Genomic DNA, 18,818 nt, shown 5'->3' on the forward strand with positions numbered 1-18,818 from the left:
GTAATTTTTTATTTACTGTTTGAATACTGTTGATAATTCTCACTTCTCCTCACATTTTGAATAGTTGTCCCTTAATCTTGGAGTCTTGCACTTATTAACTGGTCAACATTTGATTTAATAAGTTCTATCACTTATCACAGCAACGCTTTTACCATCTGAATATAGACGACATTAGCAGCTACCAGATTTAATTGATGGAAGAATTCTAGTTTGGAAGGAGAAATGTTAAATCAGAATCTCCTTTACAAATGCTGATTGAGTTAGAGGAGGGGAAAAAAGCATGGAGGAAAGGCACTATCTTTCCGCTATATACACCAAAGTAGCTACGAGAGTACATGTAACACTGCCTTCCGCTGGAGGATACACAACCTGCTCCTGTGAACACAGATTCCACCTATTGGCCAAGGACTGTTAAAGACTGGCATCAGCTGCTGGGCTGAATTACTGTTCTTAGATTCCAAGGCCAGAAGGGACCATTGTGATCATCTTAGGGGGGGCATAGAGGAACATTCAGAGGGCGCAGAGGGGCCTGGACCAAGCCCCCATGGGGAGCATGGAGGGAGCACCACCGAGCCCTGCTCTGCCCCCAGCTTCAGTCCCATCCCTGGCCCTAGCCCCAACTTCAGCCACAGCTCCAGCCCTGGTCGCAGTTCCGCTCCCAGCCCCTGACCACAGCTGTGGTCCCAGTCCCAGTTGTAGCCGTGGCCCCGGCTCCTGACCACAGCTCCCAACTGCAGCCCTGGCCCCACTCCTGGGGGACGTAGACCAGGTGAGGGAAGGGGGGGATGTGACCCAAAAAGTTTGGTGACCATTGATCTAGTCTGATCTCCTGTATAACTCAGATCACAGATGATCAAAAATAAGATATAGGACTGTATATAATGAATGGTCTTGTGTACCACTGTCCTCTAGATCTTCTCGTGTACTTACTGCAGGTTCACCTAACTAGCTGATGTTGGGAGACGCATCTCCTTTGCTTCAGTGAGCAACAAGTCTGGCTTTACTGAACCAAAGCTTAAGAGTTTGGGGGTTTTCCCCAATTGTACATGTATCAGAACAGCAGAAGATCATAGCATCTGTGAATGTAATTGTCTACAGCTTGTTCCGTGTCTATCTGAGTATCTATAATCAAATCATCATACAGCCACCAAAGAGAAAAAACAAGAAACTGAAAAAGAGTTAGGGGAAAAGTTATTTTAAAAATCTCTCTCACACACACACACACACACACACACACACACACACACACACACACACACACACACACACACACACACACACACACACACACACACACACACACACACACACACACACACACACACACACACACACACAGAGAGAGAGAGAGAGAGAGAACAACATCATGAACTAAACAGTATGCACAAAGATCATTGCCTTCCAGCCACCTTGTTTTCTTCTTGAATCCCTTGCTCTATCCTTTTGATGTATTTTATCTTTTTAGATTATAAGTAGAACAGGCTGGAGGAAAAAAAACCCAAGGTGGTAGGGAAAAATGGTGATAGTTTTCTCAAAATGTTTTTCCTTTTTTTCTCCTCAAAACTACAAAAAATGTCAATCAGTTCTGCAGTCGATCTAAAAACAGAGTGAATATTTCATCTACATTTGTTTTAAATTTTGAATTTCAAGATTTCACCAAACCTTGAAAATATTCATATGGTTCTAATTATAATTTTTTGGGTGAAGCAAACTGTTTCCTTATGTGTCTATAAAGCATCTTTTGGGCACTGAATAGGTAATGAATAAGTAATTAATTAATGTATTCAAAGTACGTTATATTTACACTGACCTAAGGTCCAGTAGGACACCGCTTCCAGATGTGAAGAACTACTGTATATGGCATGGATATACATAAGATGAATCATCAGTTCTGCCAACCACCACCAACAGAAAATGCGAACTATGCCCAGGAGTAAAATACAAAGGTTGCTCTTCAAACTGCAGGCTTCTTGTCTCCTCATCTACAGGAAGAAATCAAAATAAGTTACATTGCGTACAAGTGACCAGGCATTTCATTCAAATAGACTTTTTTATGCCAGCTTTAACATTTAATTTCTTTGTATTTATCTGTATTGTCAAGAGCATTGTTTTCAGTGTAGCATTTGGGGAATTCTCGATTTAATCCTTCAAAACAAGTCACGGTTATTAATGGAGTTTCTGGAAACAGTGAGAAGAATGTGAGTGGTATGCACAAGATGCTTTCAGTCACTCCCATAGGACTAGAAACAGTACTTAAATTCAGTTCCATTTTTGTCTGATGAGGGTCTTCTCACATGCTTTCAAATGGAGAAAAAGGGACACTTCCCCTCTAGACCCTGTCTGCACTACATACTTATACTTCTGCAACTTCAACCAGTAGAACTGAAGTGGTGCAAGCCACATTAGCGCAGAGCTTCCACATTAGCCATCCCGACTCAGGTGCATGGTGATTACCACCACACATGCAGCGTATTTTGAAAGTGCTGCACGGCCTCTTGTTTGTTGTACCTATCCCACAATGCAGCTCCCTGAAACAGGTATCATGTTTGCATCTGTTTACATTTTTTATTTGCTTTAATGGACGCTTCAAATGATTCAGTCCTTCCAGGGTATCTACGTATACCAAGCGAGGGCAGGAGATGTATCACCCTACACCTCCCCCTCGCCACTATTAATTCAGATACCCTGTCACCCCACTGCCAGACAAATTCTGAGCCTGGGGGCACCATATATGTTGAATGCCACCATATCTGAGATTGCTCAAGGAGAGACTGGTATAATTATAAGCCTCTAATTTCTACAGGACTGTCACTATCAGAGGAATACAGTGGAATAACAGTTTCATTTTAGTGAAACCTGTATGTGGCTCTGTGAATTAGACCCCAAGTACCTTATCAAGCAAAAAACTATCTGCTAAGAAATAAACACAAGTTTCTCAAAGAGCATGTAAAAAGAAAACTTTGTGCTTCTCTCATTATGTATCTACCACTGATGTCCCTCATTTTAGTGTCTCTTCACACATGGGAACACAGGAATGTAGGAACTGGCAGACTAGATCAGACCAAAAGGTCCATCTAGTCAGGTATCCTGTCTCTAACAGTGGCCAGCAAGAAATGTTTGGGTTTAAAGTGCAAACCCCACAGTAGGCAGAAGTGGCATAATTGGCCCATTAACCTAGAGAACAGCCTCAAAACAAACCTACAGCTCTAACACGCAGCTCTTATATGCATATTTAACCACAGAAGTTTGTTGTTGAATTTCCTCTCATTGATACAAGCTAACAGAAGTCACTGCAGGGAGATAAACAATACCCTCAATTAATAGTTTATTCCCTTTAATACCTGTTGGGTTAATTTTTTCCAATGAAAGCACTTTGCCTTCAGACTCCTACAAAAATCCTGGAATTTAAAAATTCTGACAGGAAAAAGCTACTAACATAAAGCAAATTAAGAGACAAGATATTTACTTTTCTCATTCATTTCTTTCAGTTCACCTTTAGGGATAGGTTTTGAGCTGTTAAACAACATTTTCTCTTTCTCATAAAAAGGCATTAACTGTTTTTGAAACATTTAGTTAAATAGCCTTTTTAGTGGAAGACATAACCAATCAGAGATCATCTATTTTAAGGAAAAAGCATTTTCATAAGAAAACTAGGCAAGGGTCTTAAACTATATTTTTCAATGCCTGAGGACATCTAGCAATAAAAATGTAAGTTTTTCATTCAAGGTGACCTCCTACAGAAAACCTGCTCCAAAGCCCATCCAAGGCAATGGGAGTCTCTCAATTTACTTCAATGAAATTTGGAAATTGGTTGAAGGGCCCTAAATTCTAGAGGTTTTGGCACTGTCCTCAGAGACTAAGGTGTGCCTTAATGTGCTGTGTAACATAGTCAGGCATTGTCAAAGAACAATTTTGGCATATGCCAGTGGTGGCTGCATTTAAATGATCAAGTGATTTATATAAGCATCCATATATATTTTACTTTGTGTGTACATTAAATGCATTATGTGTATACTACATTTAATGTTATGTACATATATATTTACACACATCACAACTGGAAAGAATTTTAAGTTCTGGAGGCATCATTTAAATGTAAACTACAAACTCCATAGTCTACCCAAGATGTTCTTGGATGCTGGTGCTGCTTTTTCCAACTCCAAAGCCTGCTGTGATTGTTGGTAGTTCCTCCTGTATACATGCACACATGCTCACATGTACTCCACATCACTTGAAGGGCCCTAAACCAAGAGAACAAGCGAGGTTCTGCTGCAGAAGGGTGAAAGGAGCTATTTGCTGAAGTTGGCCACGGGGTCCACAGAGCAGGCAGGCAGGCGCCTCAGAGGCTGCTACAGACTTCACCGCTGCCCCTGAGCTGCTCTACAGAGGAGCAGATCCTATCTCCATGACCCTATAAAACACCCAAGTGCAAAGCAAGCTGTGGACTGGGCTAAGGATTTGGTACCTGGAAAACAGGACTAGGGTACACTATGGATGATCATTAATTAGTCTCAAGCCCTATAAAAACTGAATTACTGTAGAAAAACAAACACTATCAGTTGTTCCCAGGCACTATAACATTAAGAGAGTCCAGATGTGAGACAAGTTCTAATCATCCTGTATTTATCAATATCCTTAGATGCTGGGAAAAGCCAAAGGGAACTACAACATGGAAGGAGAATGGGATTTTCCACATAGTGGCTGTGGTAAATATTTGTTGAAGAGAAGAAAGGAGAAGGAAAAAAAGTAACTGTGTGATGTCGAAACTCTCCTATTTGTACCTATTACACTGGATTTATTGCTCAAAATCAATTTGTCTAACTAAATGCTTTACTCCTTTAAATTGTCAAGGTCAGCAAGAGCTATGGGGATTTGCCCAGCAAGTGCTGATCATGCAAGTTTAAGTCATATGGGAGAAGATTTAAATTTTGCAGTTGGCAAGTTTCCTAGGATGCCCACCAGACATTAACTGTATTAAACACATTCATATACTAAATTTAATTCCATCTTCTCCCTGAAGTAGGCTAGAATATAATCTACTGTTTAGTGGGAAACCAGCATTGTCTTCCAGATTCACACACAATACAGCAGGCAAACCAAAGAACACTACAGATGTTCAGCTTAAATTTTCAAATGCCTCCCTTTTGCGTGCCTGTTAAATTTTCACATGCATCTATTTGTGCATGCATGAAGCCACATACAGAAGCCAAAGCACATTTGCACACCTAAATCAGGTTTGCACATGAATATTTTGCATACTGTACAAAAGACGGGCCCTCAGAAATTTTGGGTATAAGGATCAAGGTTTCAACTAGCCTCCACAAATGTATGCAAATATGGGTGTCTGCATGTACACATTGGGAAGTTAGGTTCTAACATGGGCTGCATGTATTTTCACACGTGACACCCACAAATTCTGCAGGTGAATTTGTAGAGGCTAGTTGATCTTTTTGACCTACAGAAACTGCCAAGTATTTGCACCTGTTTGTACAGTGCCTATCATAATGGGGCTTTGATTATTGGTTGGGGCTTCTGGGCACTACTGTAATACAAAAATTAAATACTACTATTAACAAAAGGTCAAACGATCCCATTTTTCATAGCATAAAGTAAAGCACAAAGTAAAAGCATACTGAAAACTCTGCCATAGGATAACTTTGCTATTTTTCATTTTATATAACTCCATTTTCCAGCATGCTAAACAGCACTATTCTTCTCACGCTGAAGATAAAGAGGTTCTGTGATACTCATTCTTTTTTTTTAATAGTTAATGAATGAATATTCAGAATCCCCTCTTTATTCTGACAAGTCCCTCCAACAAATGCACTTCTTCTGCAACACCTACAACAAATCAATAATATGAATTATTTAATAACCTTAGCTTCCTTTTTAAATTAAAAGCCAAATTTTGCAGAATAACCAAGATATACAAATGCATATTTCAAATCCAATCATATTGCAGTAACCAGCATCCCATCTGCCTCTACTGTTTGTCTCTCTGACTCATTGTCTCATGTCTAAAATTTGAAGTGATAGCATGCTTTTGGGGCTATAAAATGATATACAATAAGGATATATTTCCTCGGTCTTCATCTAAGCCAACATTAAAAGGGAAATACCTTATTCAATTGAATTTTCTCTCCTTCTACCCCCACCAGTTTTGTTCTTCTCCTGCAAAGGGCTTTATAGATGCACAGATGATTAGCTTGTTCTTAGTGAAGCTTAGAAAATTACCAGATAACTCATTACATCTTTCAATGAGCTTTGCAGATGCTATTGCTCTTCTGACTCATCTCTCTTAATGACATCTCACTGGCAGCGAGTACTTTGAAGAGACAAAGTTTCTTCAAAGTGTTGGAAAATCACTTGACTCTGCCCTTTTAATTCTTACAGCTATTCCGTCTGCCATAGTTCAATGCAGTACCACTGAGTGTGTTCATTTAGGGACTTGGACTGAGATATTCAAAGCCACAAAGGGGAACCGGACACCTGATTCCTATTAATTTTAATGGAAAATGAGTGTCCAGATGTCTTCATTGGGTTTGAAAACCTCAGTGCCCATTTTATGGACATACTCACAGAAAGGAAAGGAAAGGAAAGCTGTGCATGGGCTAGCCTATCTATGCTAGCTTGAACCCAAGCTAGCAAAAGTAACAATAGCAGTGAAGATACCAGAGCGTGGGCTTCAGTGTAGGTAGTACAAGGCTGGAATGGACTCTGGGTACATTCTTTTCTCACTAGCCTGCTTTGAAGGCCATGCAGCACTGTCTTCATTGCTATTGTTACCCACACTAGTTGCATTCAAGCTAACTCATGCTGGCTAGCCCATGTACAGCTTTTGCTGTAGACAGATACCAAATTTAGTTCAATTCTAATGATTCTTAAAAGCGTAGGGTGTTCTACTTTTGTTAACTGTATTTTCATCATGAATCTCTTTAGTAAGGGAATCTTTTTCTTCACTGCACCAGGTGGTAAGCATCTTTATTCCATCACTGGGCCTTCCCAAGTTCACTCTAATATGATAAAATTCATTTTTGGGAGGTAGGGATGGGGAGAGAGAGAGAGAGACTCTATCAGAAGTATAAGCCCGTCATCAAAAGTTAACCACATTCGTCAGTTAAGTGTAGGAGTAATATCTAGCTGGTTACAATGCATTTACTTGAACAAATCCACACATGTTGCTTACAGTTATGAAGTTACAAGAGCACAGAGGCAATCCCTAGTATTTTCTTTCAAATGAAGCGTTAAACATACCACACAAGTCTATACTACTTTTCTGAGGGTACATGTTGCTTTGAGGTTCCATATACTCTATTGGTAGTGGAGGCACAGCAATTATGTATTCAGATCTATATTTATGCATTGTCTAGGTGTGTTTTAAACAATAAATGCTAGACCATGTTCTTGACTCTGTTCAGTATCCTGGTGTGTCACAATAAGTATGCTGACGTCTATAAAATGTTAACTGCAAAGCTTATCTGATTGCTGTATTTGGTGACCTGTTCGTATGTCTATGCTACTAGTGCACATGCCTTGTGCCTTATAATTATCAGTCCCTCACAGTGCACCTACACACCAAGTGCCTAGGGTAGAAATGTTTGTTTGCAGTGCTTTCAATAAATATAGTGGTTATTGAAGGTGACTGACTGAAAACTGAAGTCTATGCTTATCAGGAGATCAGACATAGCATGCACATGCACAACAAAAGTGCAAGCTTACCTATGCCATATCACCAATGTGATTTGATATTACTGTGCTTCGAGAGTACTATTGCCTTCATGCTATTTCTACTGAGACTTACCAAAGATGCTAATTGGTGCCAATAGTGGTGAAGATTTCTGTGGTGCAGCCTGCTAGCCATTCAGAGAACTGATCTGAGATCACCCACTCATTTCATGTAAACTATCAGAGAATCATAGGACACCACCAAGACAGCTAATGACTTTTGTTTACTACCAATCTAGGCTTTTATCTGAAGTGGTTGCCTAGGGGTGAAAGTCTCTGTCCTGTTACTATTCCTATACTATCCTGATCAGGGTAGCAATATCCAGTATTTCCCAGAGTAAGGGGTGTGAATGATTAGCCAAATTGGATGCCTAATTGTTCTCCATAGTCTCAGCTTTCATTTTAATGAAAAATTAGTCTCTATCTGTTAAGTTTTCAAAGAAAAGCTTCAAACCATGAAACAAGCGTAGCCAATACAGAGACATCTTCATGAATTTGTATAGCACCTGAAACAGCAGCTTTGAGGTTTGAATTGTGCCTTTTATTTGAATGGGTGGTAACTCATATGCCAATGATGAGCATTTAAATGTCAACATTGTTAGTTATTTTGCTGCTGGTCAAAACATAAGAAAAGGAGTGAAAGAATCATATTGTGAAGAATTACAGTATTTCCCAGAGTCCCATGGGGGCACAAAAGACTAGCCAAGGAGGTGCAGGAGATGTATAAATTAAGATGAGATGGCCTTTAATAACACATGGCAGCATTTCAGGGCATGACTGGTTTCAGTTTTTGTTTTTTTTTAAAGTGAGGCTCAGCTTTCAAAAGTTTGGAAAACAGTTGTTCAAAATATTTATCAATGGCTTTCAAACCAGAATCAGGGGAAAATGTAGTCCCATATGTACTCACCAACTGCCAGCTATGAAACATTTAACATAGCAAAATGAAGGATTTGCAAACAGAAGAAGGAATATTTTATCACTCATCTACACATGATGACCCTATAATTTCTGTTTCCATTGCACCTACTCTGTGGGAAGGGTTTATCTTTTCTTATTATTTTTCATATGCTACATATAGTAGAGAGTCCAGAAAACATGACTATGTAAAGAACATTCCCTCTCTTCGGACCCCCAAATCTGGAGACTACAAGACTTTCCAGTAATTTTGGCTTTACAAAATGTAACCATCTGGTTCAGGATAAGGATAAGAATCACAAATTTTCTTGGGAATATTAATGAAAGTTTTTTCATTCTTATTTATGTGTAATTTTCTAGCTGACTTTCAGCTTGGCTTTGTTTAGTGTATAAGCTTGAGCTGAGTCCAAGCACCAAAATCTCTCTTACACTGGTATCTGCTGTTCAGAAAATTAACAATACTGGAATGTTGGAAGTCCCATCTTTGTATGGAAGAAAGTGGGGCTGGATTTTTTTTTTCAGCATCTAGATACTATGATAATGGTCATGTTAGAAATACAGTGGAGATGGATGAATCTGTTGTCATACAAGAAAAACTGAAAATGATTGTGACACTTAACACCAAATGAAAAGGCAGAAGCAGTGTCGGTGCTGCAGGAAGCATGTGGGAGATTTCGCTAGAAATAACAAAGCTGGTGCATATCAATTTCGTTGTTAAATTGATGAATTTACATGAGCTTACATTGTTCAGTTGGCAGCACTGAACATTGTAAGACGGAGGTTCTAGGGTTGCATCTGGGGGTATGACTGGAGTCATTCTGTTGTATAATTCAAAGAGTGGCTGGCTAGAAGCACTCATTCACTCAATTAGGAGCAGCTTGTTTCCTGGAGGCTGTGTGTGAAGAACCCAGGAGGGTTCTCACAGCAGAGCAGGGTAAAGCGGGCTCCAAGGGTGGGAGATTTGGATGACTCAGCCATTCACCAATCCAGATTACACTAGGGGAACATCACAATGATAAAGAGCAGTTTATTCATTTTCTGATCACTCTTCATTTGAATAAGTGTATCGTGTATTGTGATATTCATAACAGAAATATCTACTAACTGTTGTCAGAGGTTCCTTCATTCATGTGCTTAAAACTAACCTGTCTCTACGTCGTTGTATACCTTGATGTTATCAAATTCAGTGACAGATGTATTGTTTAAAGCAACTAAATGATTTTGTTTTTCTAAAGACTACATGGAAAACGGTGACCCTTTAGACAGACAGGAAGGAGAAAATTATATATTACACTCATTTATGGACACTGGACACTCAAATCACCAAATGCATGAATGAAAATTACTACTTTGCCACTGTGGGTTTTCTAAGGTATCTAGTTGGTTGAAAAAATACGTATCTATTTCAAAAAGGAACTAAAATATATGTATCTCCAAGACTTCACAGTCTCATGCAGAAGATAAATAAAAATATATGTGGAAAACTAAGGTTCAGCATTTAAGTCAGCCTGTCTTTACCCCAATCACTAGATTTTTAGACCTATTTGGATATTTTCCTTCAATCTGTCACTCAATCAATGAAATATATATTTCTTTTTAACTACTAGTCTTTTGTGAATTAATTATTATTCAATGGCTGATGTGTAAAAAGGTAATATCTAAGCTTGTGTTCTCAGTGTCCCCCTCTTTCCTGTATGCAGTGTATTTCAAGCCATTCAAAAAAGGGGAGGATGAAAATTCATTAACATTAAGAACATATTTTGTTTGAAAAATCTCACCAATGACAATTTTTTATTACATAGGTAACTGCAAAATAAACTGCAAAGTGCATTTTAAAATACATTATAAGAAGAATTATCCAAAGTAATGAATTAAAAAGGGTTTTGGGCTCTGTCTATCCAAAATGTACATCTAATTAAGGACAACACTGCTCAAAATATGAAAGAATTTGCTCCCTCCCCCCTCGCCACCCACCCACCTACCCAATCTCTTTCCCTTTTTAATTTAATACAGTTTGAATACATCTGGCGGCTGAAAAGACGTCACCAATTTGGTTAGCAGTTTTTCAGAGATTATTTTCAAGATATAGGACTGAGCTTCAATTTGGATCCAGAAGCAAAATCCTCTGAGGTCTGGGAGCTGTTTAATAATACGTTGTTTTAGCTCAGGCCCCCATCTAATTTTCAAGCTTTTGTCTTCCTTTTTTCAGTGCCCATTTTGGTCAATTTGATCAACGTGCTCAGCACCCTCAACCCCCTCATTAAAGGTGATGTGGGAGGGTGCTGGAAAGCTTGCAGGAAATGCCCAGCACCTCAGAGAATTTGGCCCTCAGTCCACATCAGGTATATTGAAAACCAAGTGCTGTTCCATCTTGAAAGTGCTGTTACCTGCTTAGTAAATTCATTGAAGGTCATAATGGGTCCATTGTGGAATACAGGATAGTAGAACATATAGGCCAGCATCCAAAAGAATGAGTGGTACCTCTTCTGGGTAGACCCGTGCCAGCAGTATTCTAGGCTGAAACTAGTGTAGCAGAGGCAGCGAACAGTCAGGGTGAAGACCAGCAAGTAGTACTCATTTTCAGTGCCATACCATCCTCTCTGTAGAGCAAAACAGACAATGGCGTGACAGCAATGTTTTTAACATGATGGGATTTTGATATCAAACAAACAATCAGCATTCTTACTGTCACTTTACTGGTCGTTAGGTCATCATCAGTAACTATAGTTATTTAGTTAACATAGACTCTCAAACTGTGGGCCGTGCCTCTCTGGGGAGGCACTGGTGCATACGGGCAAGGCACTATTTACACTTTTTTTTTCCTTGGCATATCAGGGATTCAGGCTGAGCAAAATCTTCTGGCAGCAGCTGCCGCCAGATGCCACTGTTGGTAGCTTAGGCTGCTATGACTGGACTGCAGTTCCGGCCACCCCAATGCGGGCTGCTGCAAGGCTTGCTGGCTCCTGAAGAGAAAGGCTGCTCCTTGCCTGTGCAGAGGTGGGCCAGTGGAGCAGCGGGAAGGCAGCTCAGTGGCAGCAGGTGCCTGCTCCTTTCGTTCTCCTGTACTGGGGAAGGGGACACACAAAGGTGAGTTAAGTATGAAGGCAAAGGGCAGGGTATTCTCAATGTAATTAACAGACTTGGTGAATGCCCACATTTCAGTGAACGGAGTTGGGATGGTAACGTTTGTACTGTAGAGGATTTGTTAGCCCTCCAACCCACCCCCATCCCCAATTTGATAGGATCCTATCCTGCTAATACCATGCATTGGAACCAAAGAAAAATGATTTTGTCAGTCCTAATAAAAGTGCCTTTTGGAGAGAAGATAATGGAACAAATAAATCTGTTCAGAAGTGAAGAACAGTTTCTTTAAAATCCATAGAGCAAGTGAAAGGAAGCAGAGGATGAAGATAGCAAAACTGGATCTATGCCAGTCAAAGGATAGTTAGCGACCCTTGTTTTGGCATAAATCCAACTGTTAGAGTAATAGCCTTCATTTTCCAGTTCAGAAACCAGTCATGAAAGAGAAATTGCCAAGCTTACTTAGCAACTCTGGGATATGAAACAAAAATCAGCATTTTGAATTGGTCTGATGACATCTCTCTTGAAGTAGAGTTGTGTTTACTGGAGCATTAGCAAAGCACTTGTTTATCATATATCATGCTCCACCAAAAAAAGGTTTATATATTAAAGCATATAATTTCATCGTGACACAGAGGGTTTTATGCATGTAACACCAATCAACATGACTAGGGATAACACCCATTATTTTCCATGAATAATGCCATGTTTCAAGAAACAGCAGACATGCTGAGTCTAATTTTGAGCTAGAGCTCAAATCCAAAAACTCCAACAGCTGTAGGTAACACATATTGCAAAAAAAACCAAACCAAAACAAAAAAAAACATCTATAGCCTTCTTACGCAAAGGCTTAGGTAGATAATATACCATAGTCATCCTTTTGATGGATGTGATGCAAAAATATTAAGTTCTGGGTGCCTCAGTATCAGAAAGATGTTGACAAATTTGAGGGAATTCAGAAAAGAGCAACAGAAATGATGAAGAGTCTAGAGGAATTAGCTCATGAATAAAAACTAAATACAGGCAAAACCAGTTAAAGTATTCAAAGGGTGTAAACACCAAAGAGAGTGGAATGTCTAGGGTTTGTGCAAGGGATCTAACTAGGAGCAACAGATTAAAATTCAGATGATTAAAGGGCAGTCTAAATATCTGGAAGAATTTCAATCACAGCCTTTGATTGTGGAAGAAGGAGTGATAGAATACCTCAACATATAAATTTTTCTTTAGGGAACAATCCTCATTATGGCCCCGATTCAGGCAAGCACTTTAGCATGTGCTTAAAGTTAAGAACATTAACTTTAAGTGAAGAACATGTTTAAGTTCCAAGCACATTCTTAATGTTAAGAATATGGCTATGTCCCTATTGCTTTCCTGACTATTCCTGACTACTGCTTTCCTGCTGCCCTGCCTCCACAGCCCCAGGAGGATAACACAACACCAATGTTTTGTGAATGTCTGAATTGAACCCTAGGTGGCAGATCTACAAATTTCAGTGATGTGAACATTTCTAAAAGAAGCTGCTTGAGTTCACACCACCTGTGTCCAAAACCACTCCTTAACCCCTTTCCTACTGGTGAGGGGTCTGTATAACCCTTCAGAGAAACCTTTTCCCTATGAAATTTAGCATAAGGTGGATCTGCCATTAAAGCTTGTATTTCTCCCACTCAATGGGCAGAAGTAATGGCCACCCAAATGTTTTCATAGAAAGATACTATAATGAACAGTAGCTAGTGACAAGGGTGACCAGACAGCAAGGGTGAAAAATTGGGACAGAGGTCAGGTAATAGGCACCTGTATAAGACAAAGCCCTGAATATCAGGACTGACCCTATCAAATCTGGACCTCTGATCACCCTACTAGTGACTCAAAGGGGGACCCCCATCAAACCTGCTAATAAAACATTAAGATGAGGGAGAGGGGTTGCCTACCACAGAGCATATGTATACCAAACCCTCCAGAAAACTAGACAATGTAGGGTGAGAAAACACTATGTGTTTGTGGATCTGAGGATGGTAAGCATATTTGCCTGCTAGGTATGCTTTTATAGAGCTAATCAAGTCCAGATAATTTTAGGTAGAGAAGGAAGTCCAAAATAAATTTAACATCCATTAGGAAAGGAGAGATATGGTGGTGTTCTGCCTAAATTGTGAACCTTTTCCATTTGGTATCATAAGTAAGTCTGGTTGAGTCTTTCCTACTAATGATCAAAATTACCTGGAACAGGACTTCTCCACATTAGTTAAGCAACAAGCATCCAAGGCCATAAGGTACAGAAACGCTGGGTCTGAAAGAGTCTTCCCATTGTCCAGTTTGGGACCAGAGGCAACGTACCTGGAGTCCTTATCTCAGGAGGACTGGAACCAGAACTGTCTAGGCCAAGCTGGTGCTGTTAATGTCAACATTGCAGCATCCTGCTTCAGCTTTCTCAACATACATGGTACTAAGGAAATAGGTGTGTAGGCATATATCAGACCTTGCAACCATGGTATTAGGAAGGCATTTGATAGGGATCCTTGATTCCAATCCGCTCTCCAGCAAAAGGGGGTGCATCTGGTATTCAACTCAGTGACAAACAAGTCTATTGTTGGATGACGCTACCTCCGGAAGAGTTGTTTAATGCTTGAGTCTTTTATGGACCATTCGTACTCAGAAGAAAAGTGTCTGCTCAACCAGTTCACTCAGGTGTTCATTAAACCTGTTAGATGAATTGCTGTGGTGGAAATTCTATGACTTCTTCACCAGTTCCACAGATGGTCAGCTTCCTGGCACAGAGAGGAGAGGATCTGGCTCTCCCCTGTCTGCTTATAATGTTATGATGGTGTTGTACATCATCACCTGTACTGACATGCCTTGGAACAGAGGTAAAAAGCACTGCACACACTAGGCAATCTGTTCTCAGATTCAAAGTATTTATGTGAAGACAGGATTCATCAATCAACCAGAGATCTTGAGTCTGATGATGATCTAAGTGTGTGTTACAAGTATCAATAAGAGAAGAGAAGACAAGAACGGGACACCCTTGCATAGATAATAGACTACAGATGACAGTATTGATGTGGAATCCTTATTGCATGTCTATGTGATGCATTTTTGGTATGAAAATAGTCTTCAACCAGCCCTGCAAACAACAAAGATGAAATCTGGCATAGAGAGTGACAAACGTGCACACTACCATGTGCCCCAGCATTATCAGACACAATCTCATTACTGTCTGAGGGTTGCTCTACAATTGATTTATAACCTCTGACTATGATTACAAGCCTGGAGTGAGGTAGGTATGCTGTGGCTTTAAGGAAGTCCAAAAGAGTTCCTATAAATTCTATTTTCTGTCATGGCATCAAAAAGATTTCTTCTAGTTTACCCGGAGCCCCAGAGATTGGATATAATGTATGCGACTTAAGACTTGCTGAAGGGAGGTACCCTGCATATGCCAGTCATCATGATGAGGGTGAATGTTCTGCTTCTTGAGAAAGGTTGCTATGACCACAAGGCATTTTGTGAAAACCCTTGGGGCTGTTGACAAGTTGAACAGGAGTACTCTATACTGGAAATTGTGTGTTCGCACTACAAACTACAAGTATAGTCTGGGATCCAGGTGGACCAAAAAACAGAAATTTGTATCCTAAAGGTTGAGAGTTGCAAGTCAGTCTTGTTGATCTAAGGAAGGGATTACTGAAGCTAGAGTCACCATTCTGAATTTGTATGGAGTCTTCTCAGATCCAGAATTGCTTGCCATTCTCCTTTCTTTTGGGGAATCAGGGAAAATAAAAATAAAAGCCCTCTCCCCTGAACTGAAAAGGATCCTTTTCTGTGGCTCCAAGTGATAACAGAGATTGAACTTTTTGTTGCAGAAGCCTCTCATGAAAGGAGGCCCTAAAAAGGGACAGAAAAGGTGTGTGGAGAGTAGGGATAATCTGGAATTAATGGATTATTCAGATTGGATATTCTATTCGATCTGCTGTAATATTGTTCCAGGCTTCCCAAAAACAAATCAGTCAATCTCCAAACAGAATAGGGAATGAAAAAAAATCCACAATAACTGGTTCAGAACAGCTCTCAACAAGACAGTCAAATGTGCTGCCTGTGGGACAGTGGTGGGTGCTATGACATAACTGAGGATGAAACAGAGGGATGTCTTTTATGGAAGAGTTGCTTCTTCTTCTTTGGTGGTTCGTCTTTGGTAAGAATAAAAATGAGTCTGTGCAAGCTGTCTTGGCAATAGCTGCTATCTATACTGTTTCTCTTAAAACGAGGAGCATACACACCAAGATACCTTAAAACAGGGCGGATAAAAATCCATTTTTTTTTAAAATCGAATTTTTATTTAAATTGGATATTTTTGATTTTTTTTTTTTAAATCAGTAAAATCCTAAATTTCTCTGTTGTTTAAAAAATAACAGTTACAATTAAATCTCATACAAACATGTTAAACCTATACATACAGTCTCATAAAAATGAATTAATGGCTCTAGTCTGTCCAGCCTAACTACCAGCTCTTGCTTCTTAAAAGTTCTGAACGTTCAGTTTCAGTTTGTGTGTCTCAGCATACTAAAGACGTGCAAAGAAAGACGGGCTGGATAGGACTGTTACTGTTCTGTGCTTTTGTGGTGGTGGAGCTGGGCCAAGCAAGGCAGAGGAATTAGTTAAGACATTGTCTTAAAGACAGAGAGACAAAAGACAGAGGCAGAGTAGAAAGGAACAGGAGTGGACTGGAAAGAAAAAGGGAAGACATTATTCAGTGCACACACAGCTTCCTATATTCCCCCACACTTTTGCTACAGAAAAACTGTCATGGTTTCTGGGCATAAGAGAGACACTATCTGGGAATATTTTGAAGAAATTCCTTCCCTGGGTAAAAAAGGAAAACGTGTCAAGTGTAAGCAGTGCAAGAAGGATATGCAGGGCCTAGCTGTAAGAATGAATCATCATAATGAAAACTGCTTATTGGGAGAAAATGATGTGGATGAAGATGTGGATATGTCTGAAGAAAAATGTGGATCACCTGGTTAGTAACTTAAATAATTCACTTTGCAATGCATCATTCTTCAAGACTCTCTCTATGCCTTCTAGTATAAGTGTGATTTAACAAGTAAATTCCCAAGCTGTTTGCTATGTTGGATGTTGCCAGAAAAAAAAGTTTAGCTTAGCTAATCCTTACGGCTTGTTAAATTAGATTCTAAACCTAGTTAACTATCACCCAAGTATATGATACAGAAAGCTGCAGTAAGAGAAATCTAGTGTTGCCAGTTGCCACTGGGTGTCATTTTCTTATTTTATATTACGTAATACATGCCTCTTATTCTGGAACATCATGGCCATAGAACACAATGGTGATGCCATAAATCTATTCCGTTTTACTTCAGCCTAACTCAGCTTTCCCAAGGGAAACCCATCCTATACTTGTTTTCCCAAAAAACAGAAGTGCCAGTGAGTTCTATGGGGCTTACTCCAAAATTAAGTGCACTCTAAGTGCAGTCAGTCTTAGCTTTTTTGGTAATTTGGAATCAGATCTGCATTCTTGATGAAAAAAAATGTAAATGATTAACTGAATAATAGAGTGAGAAGAACGGAGAAGAACAATTATTCAAAATCATTTTTGAATTTTGTTTCAGGATCCCATTTAAGCATAAGAGACTTTGACTATGACTGTCTATCTGCAACAACTTCAGAGTCATCCGTTGGTACTTTTAGCAGCAGTGCTGCAACTAAACATATTTCAGACAACAAAGTATCAGTAGCAAGCAAAAGATTTCAATCATCCAGTAAAACCACCACCTTGGATGGGTTTGTAGTAAGGACCAGCAAATACCAGCAAGACACCATAGATGAAAAGATTGCTTGGTTCATTTATGCCACAAATTATCCTTTTTGCATTGTTAACAATAAACACTTCATTGACATGATTGAGTCTTTACGACCAGGCTACACTCCACCTGGTAGAGCAGACATTGGTGGAAGGTTGCTAGATACAGTGTATGAGAAGGAACTTGAACAGTGTGCAAGAAATACTGAAGGGAAATTTGCCAGTTTAAGCCTTGATGGGTGGAGCAATGTACACAATGATCCAGTAATATGTGCCTGTATGACAACAGAAGATGGGGTTGCATATCTTTCAGAAACAACAGATAAGATTTCAGAGTAGGAGCCTCTTTGGAAGAAGTGGAAGAGGCAAAAACCCAAGAGGTTGTAGGTGCCGGTGCACTTTTTGAAGATGATGGCTCCAAAGGCGGAGGATCCAGAATGCCTAAATCTGAGGCAAGTCTCATAGATTTATCTTATGGGAACAGCTTCAAGAGAGTTTCTCTCAGTTACTGAGCATTTTTGAAAAACAAATACAGCATTTGCACCTAAACAAAACAAACATTTAGAATGGCCATCATTACGGAGAACGGTCGTATCTCATAGACTCATAGGTCAGAAGGGACCAATATGATCATCTTGTCTGACCTGCACAACTCAGGCCACAGAACCTCACCCATCCACTCCTGTAATAGACCCCCGACATATGACTGAGTTATTAAAGTCCTCAAATCATAGTTTAAAGACTTTAAGATACAGAGAATCCACCAGCAAGCACTTAAAACCAGGAGATTTCTGTTCAGCTAAGATAGAAAAATACTTTTAAAACATTACCCAGAAGAAACCTTCCTGTAAAAATACTTAAAACCTATAAAAAGCTAACCCTAACACTAATGCTATCACTAACAATATCTGGGAGTTTCAAGAAAAACTAGTTGCTTCATCTCTCAGCCAAGGGCAGTTAGAAGGAACAGAGGAAGTTGGCCCTACTCGGTCCTTTCATTCCCTCAGGAGGCAGGCACAGGCATTGGTCAACAGGCACTACTGGCAAAAGATTTATCTTTAGCGCATAAGGCAATGTGCACCAAGAGTTGAATACATACAGACAATCATTCTAACTATAAATGTTAACATGACAAATAGGTGTATGCGCCCCATGTGCAAAATCCGCTGGAAAGTTTTTCCCTAGTGGAGTGTCCTGGAGTCATGTTTTCATGGCTTTCATGGACTTTGTTGTTGATGAACGTCCTCGGTCCACTTTCTTCTTTTTATGTGGCACCAGAGAGTGGGAGTGATGC

General features: G+C 39.7%; 1 protein-coding gene across 2 annotated transcripts in view; it reads right to left on the reverse strand.

Annotated features, from left to right (window-relative positions):
* The window catches only part of HHAT (hedgehog acyltransferase), a 324,596-nt gene that overhangs the window by 261,265 nt on the left and 44,513 nt on the right, over positions 1–18,818 (reverse strand). For both annotated transcript variants that reach the window (XM_067565411.1, XM_067565410.1), the window contains exons 6-7: positions 11,028–11,240; positions 1,811–1,982 (exon numbers count right to left, since the gene is read on the reverse strand). In XM_067565411.1, the coding sequence (XP_067421512.1) occupies positions 1,811–1,982; positions 11,028–11,240 (385 nt within the window). The remainder of the gene's footprint in view (positions 1–1,810; positions 1,983–11,027; positions 11,241–18,818) is intronic.

The sequence above is a fragment of the Emydura macquarii genome, unplaced genomic scaffold (genome assembly GCF_026122565.2).
Source record: "Emydura macquarii macquarii isolate MOO-44397 ecotype Brisbane River unplaced genomic scaffold, CSIRO-AGI_Emac_v2 contig_2676, whole genome shotgun sequence".
Taxonomy (NCBI): domain Eukaryota; kingdom Metazoa; phylum Chordata; order Testudines; family Chelidae; genus Emydura; species Emydura macquarii.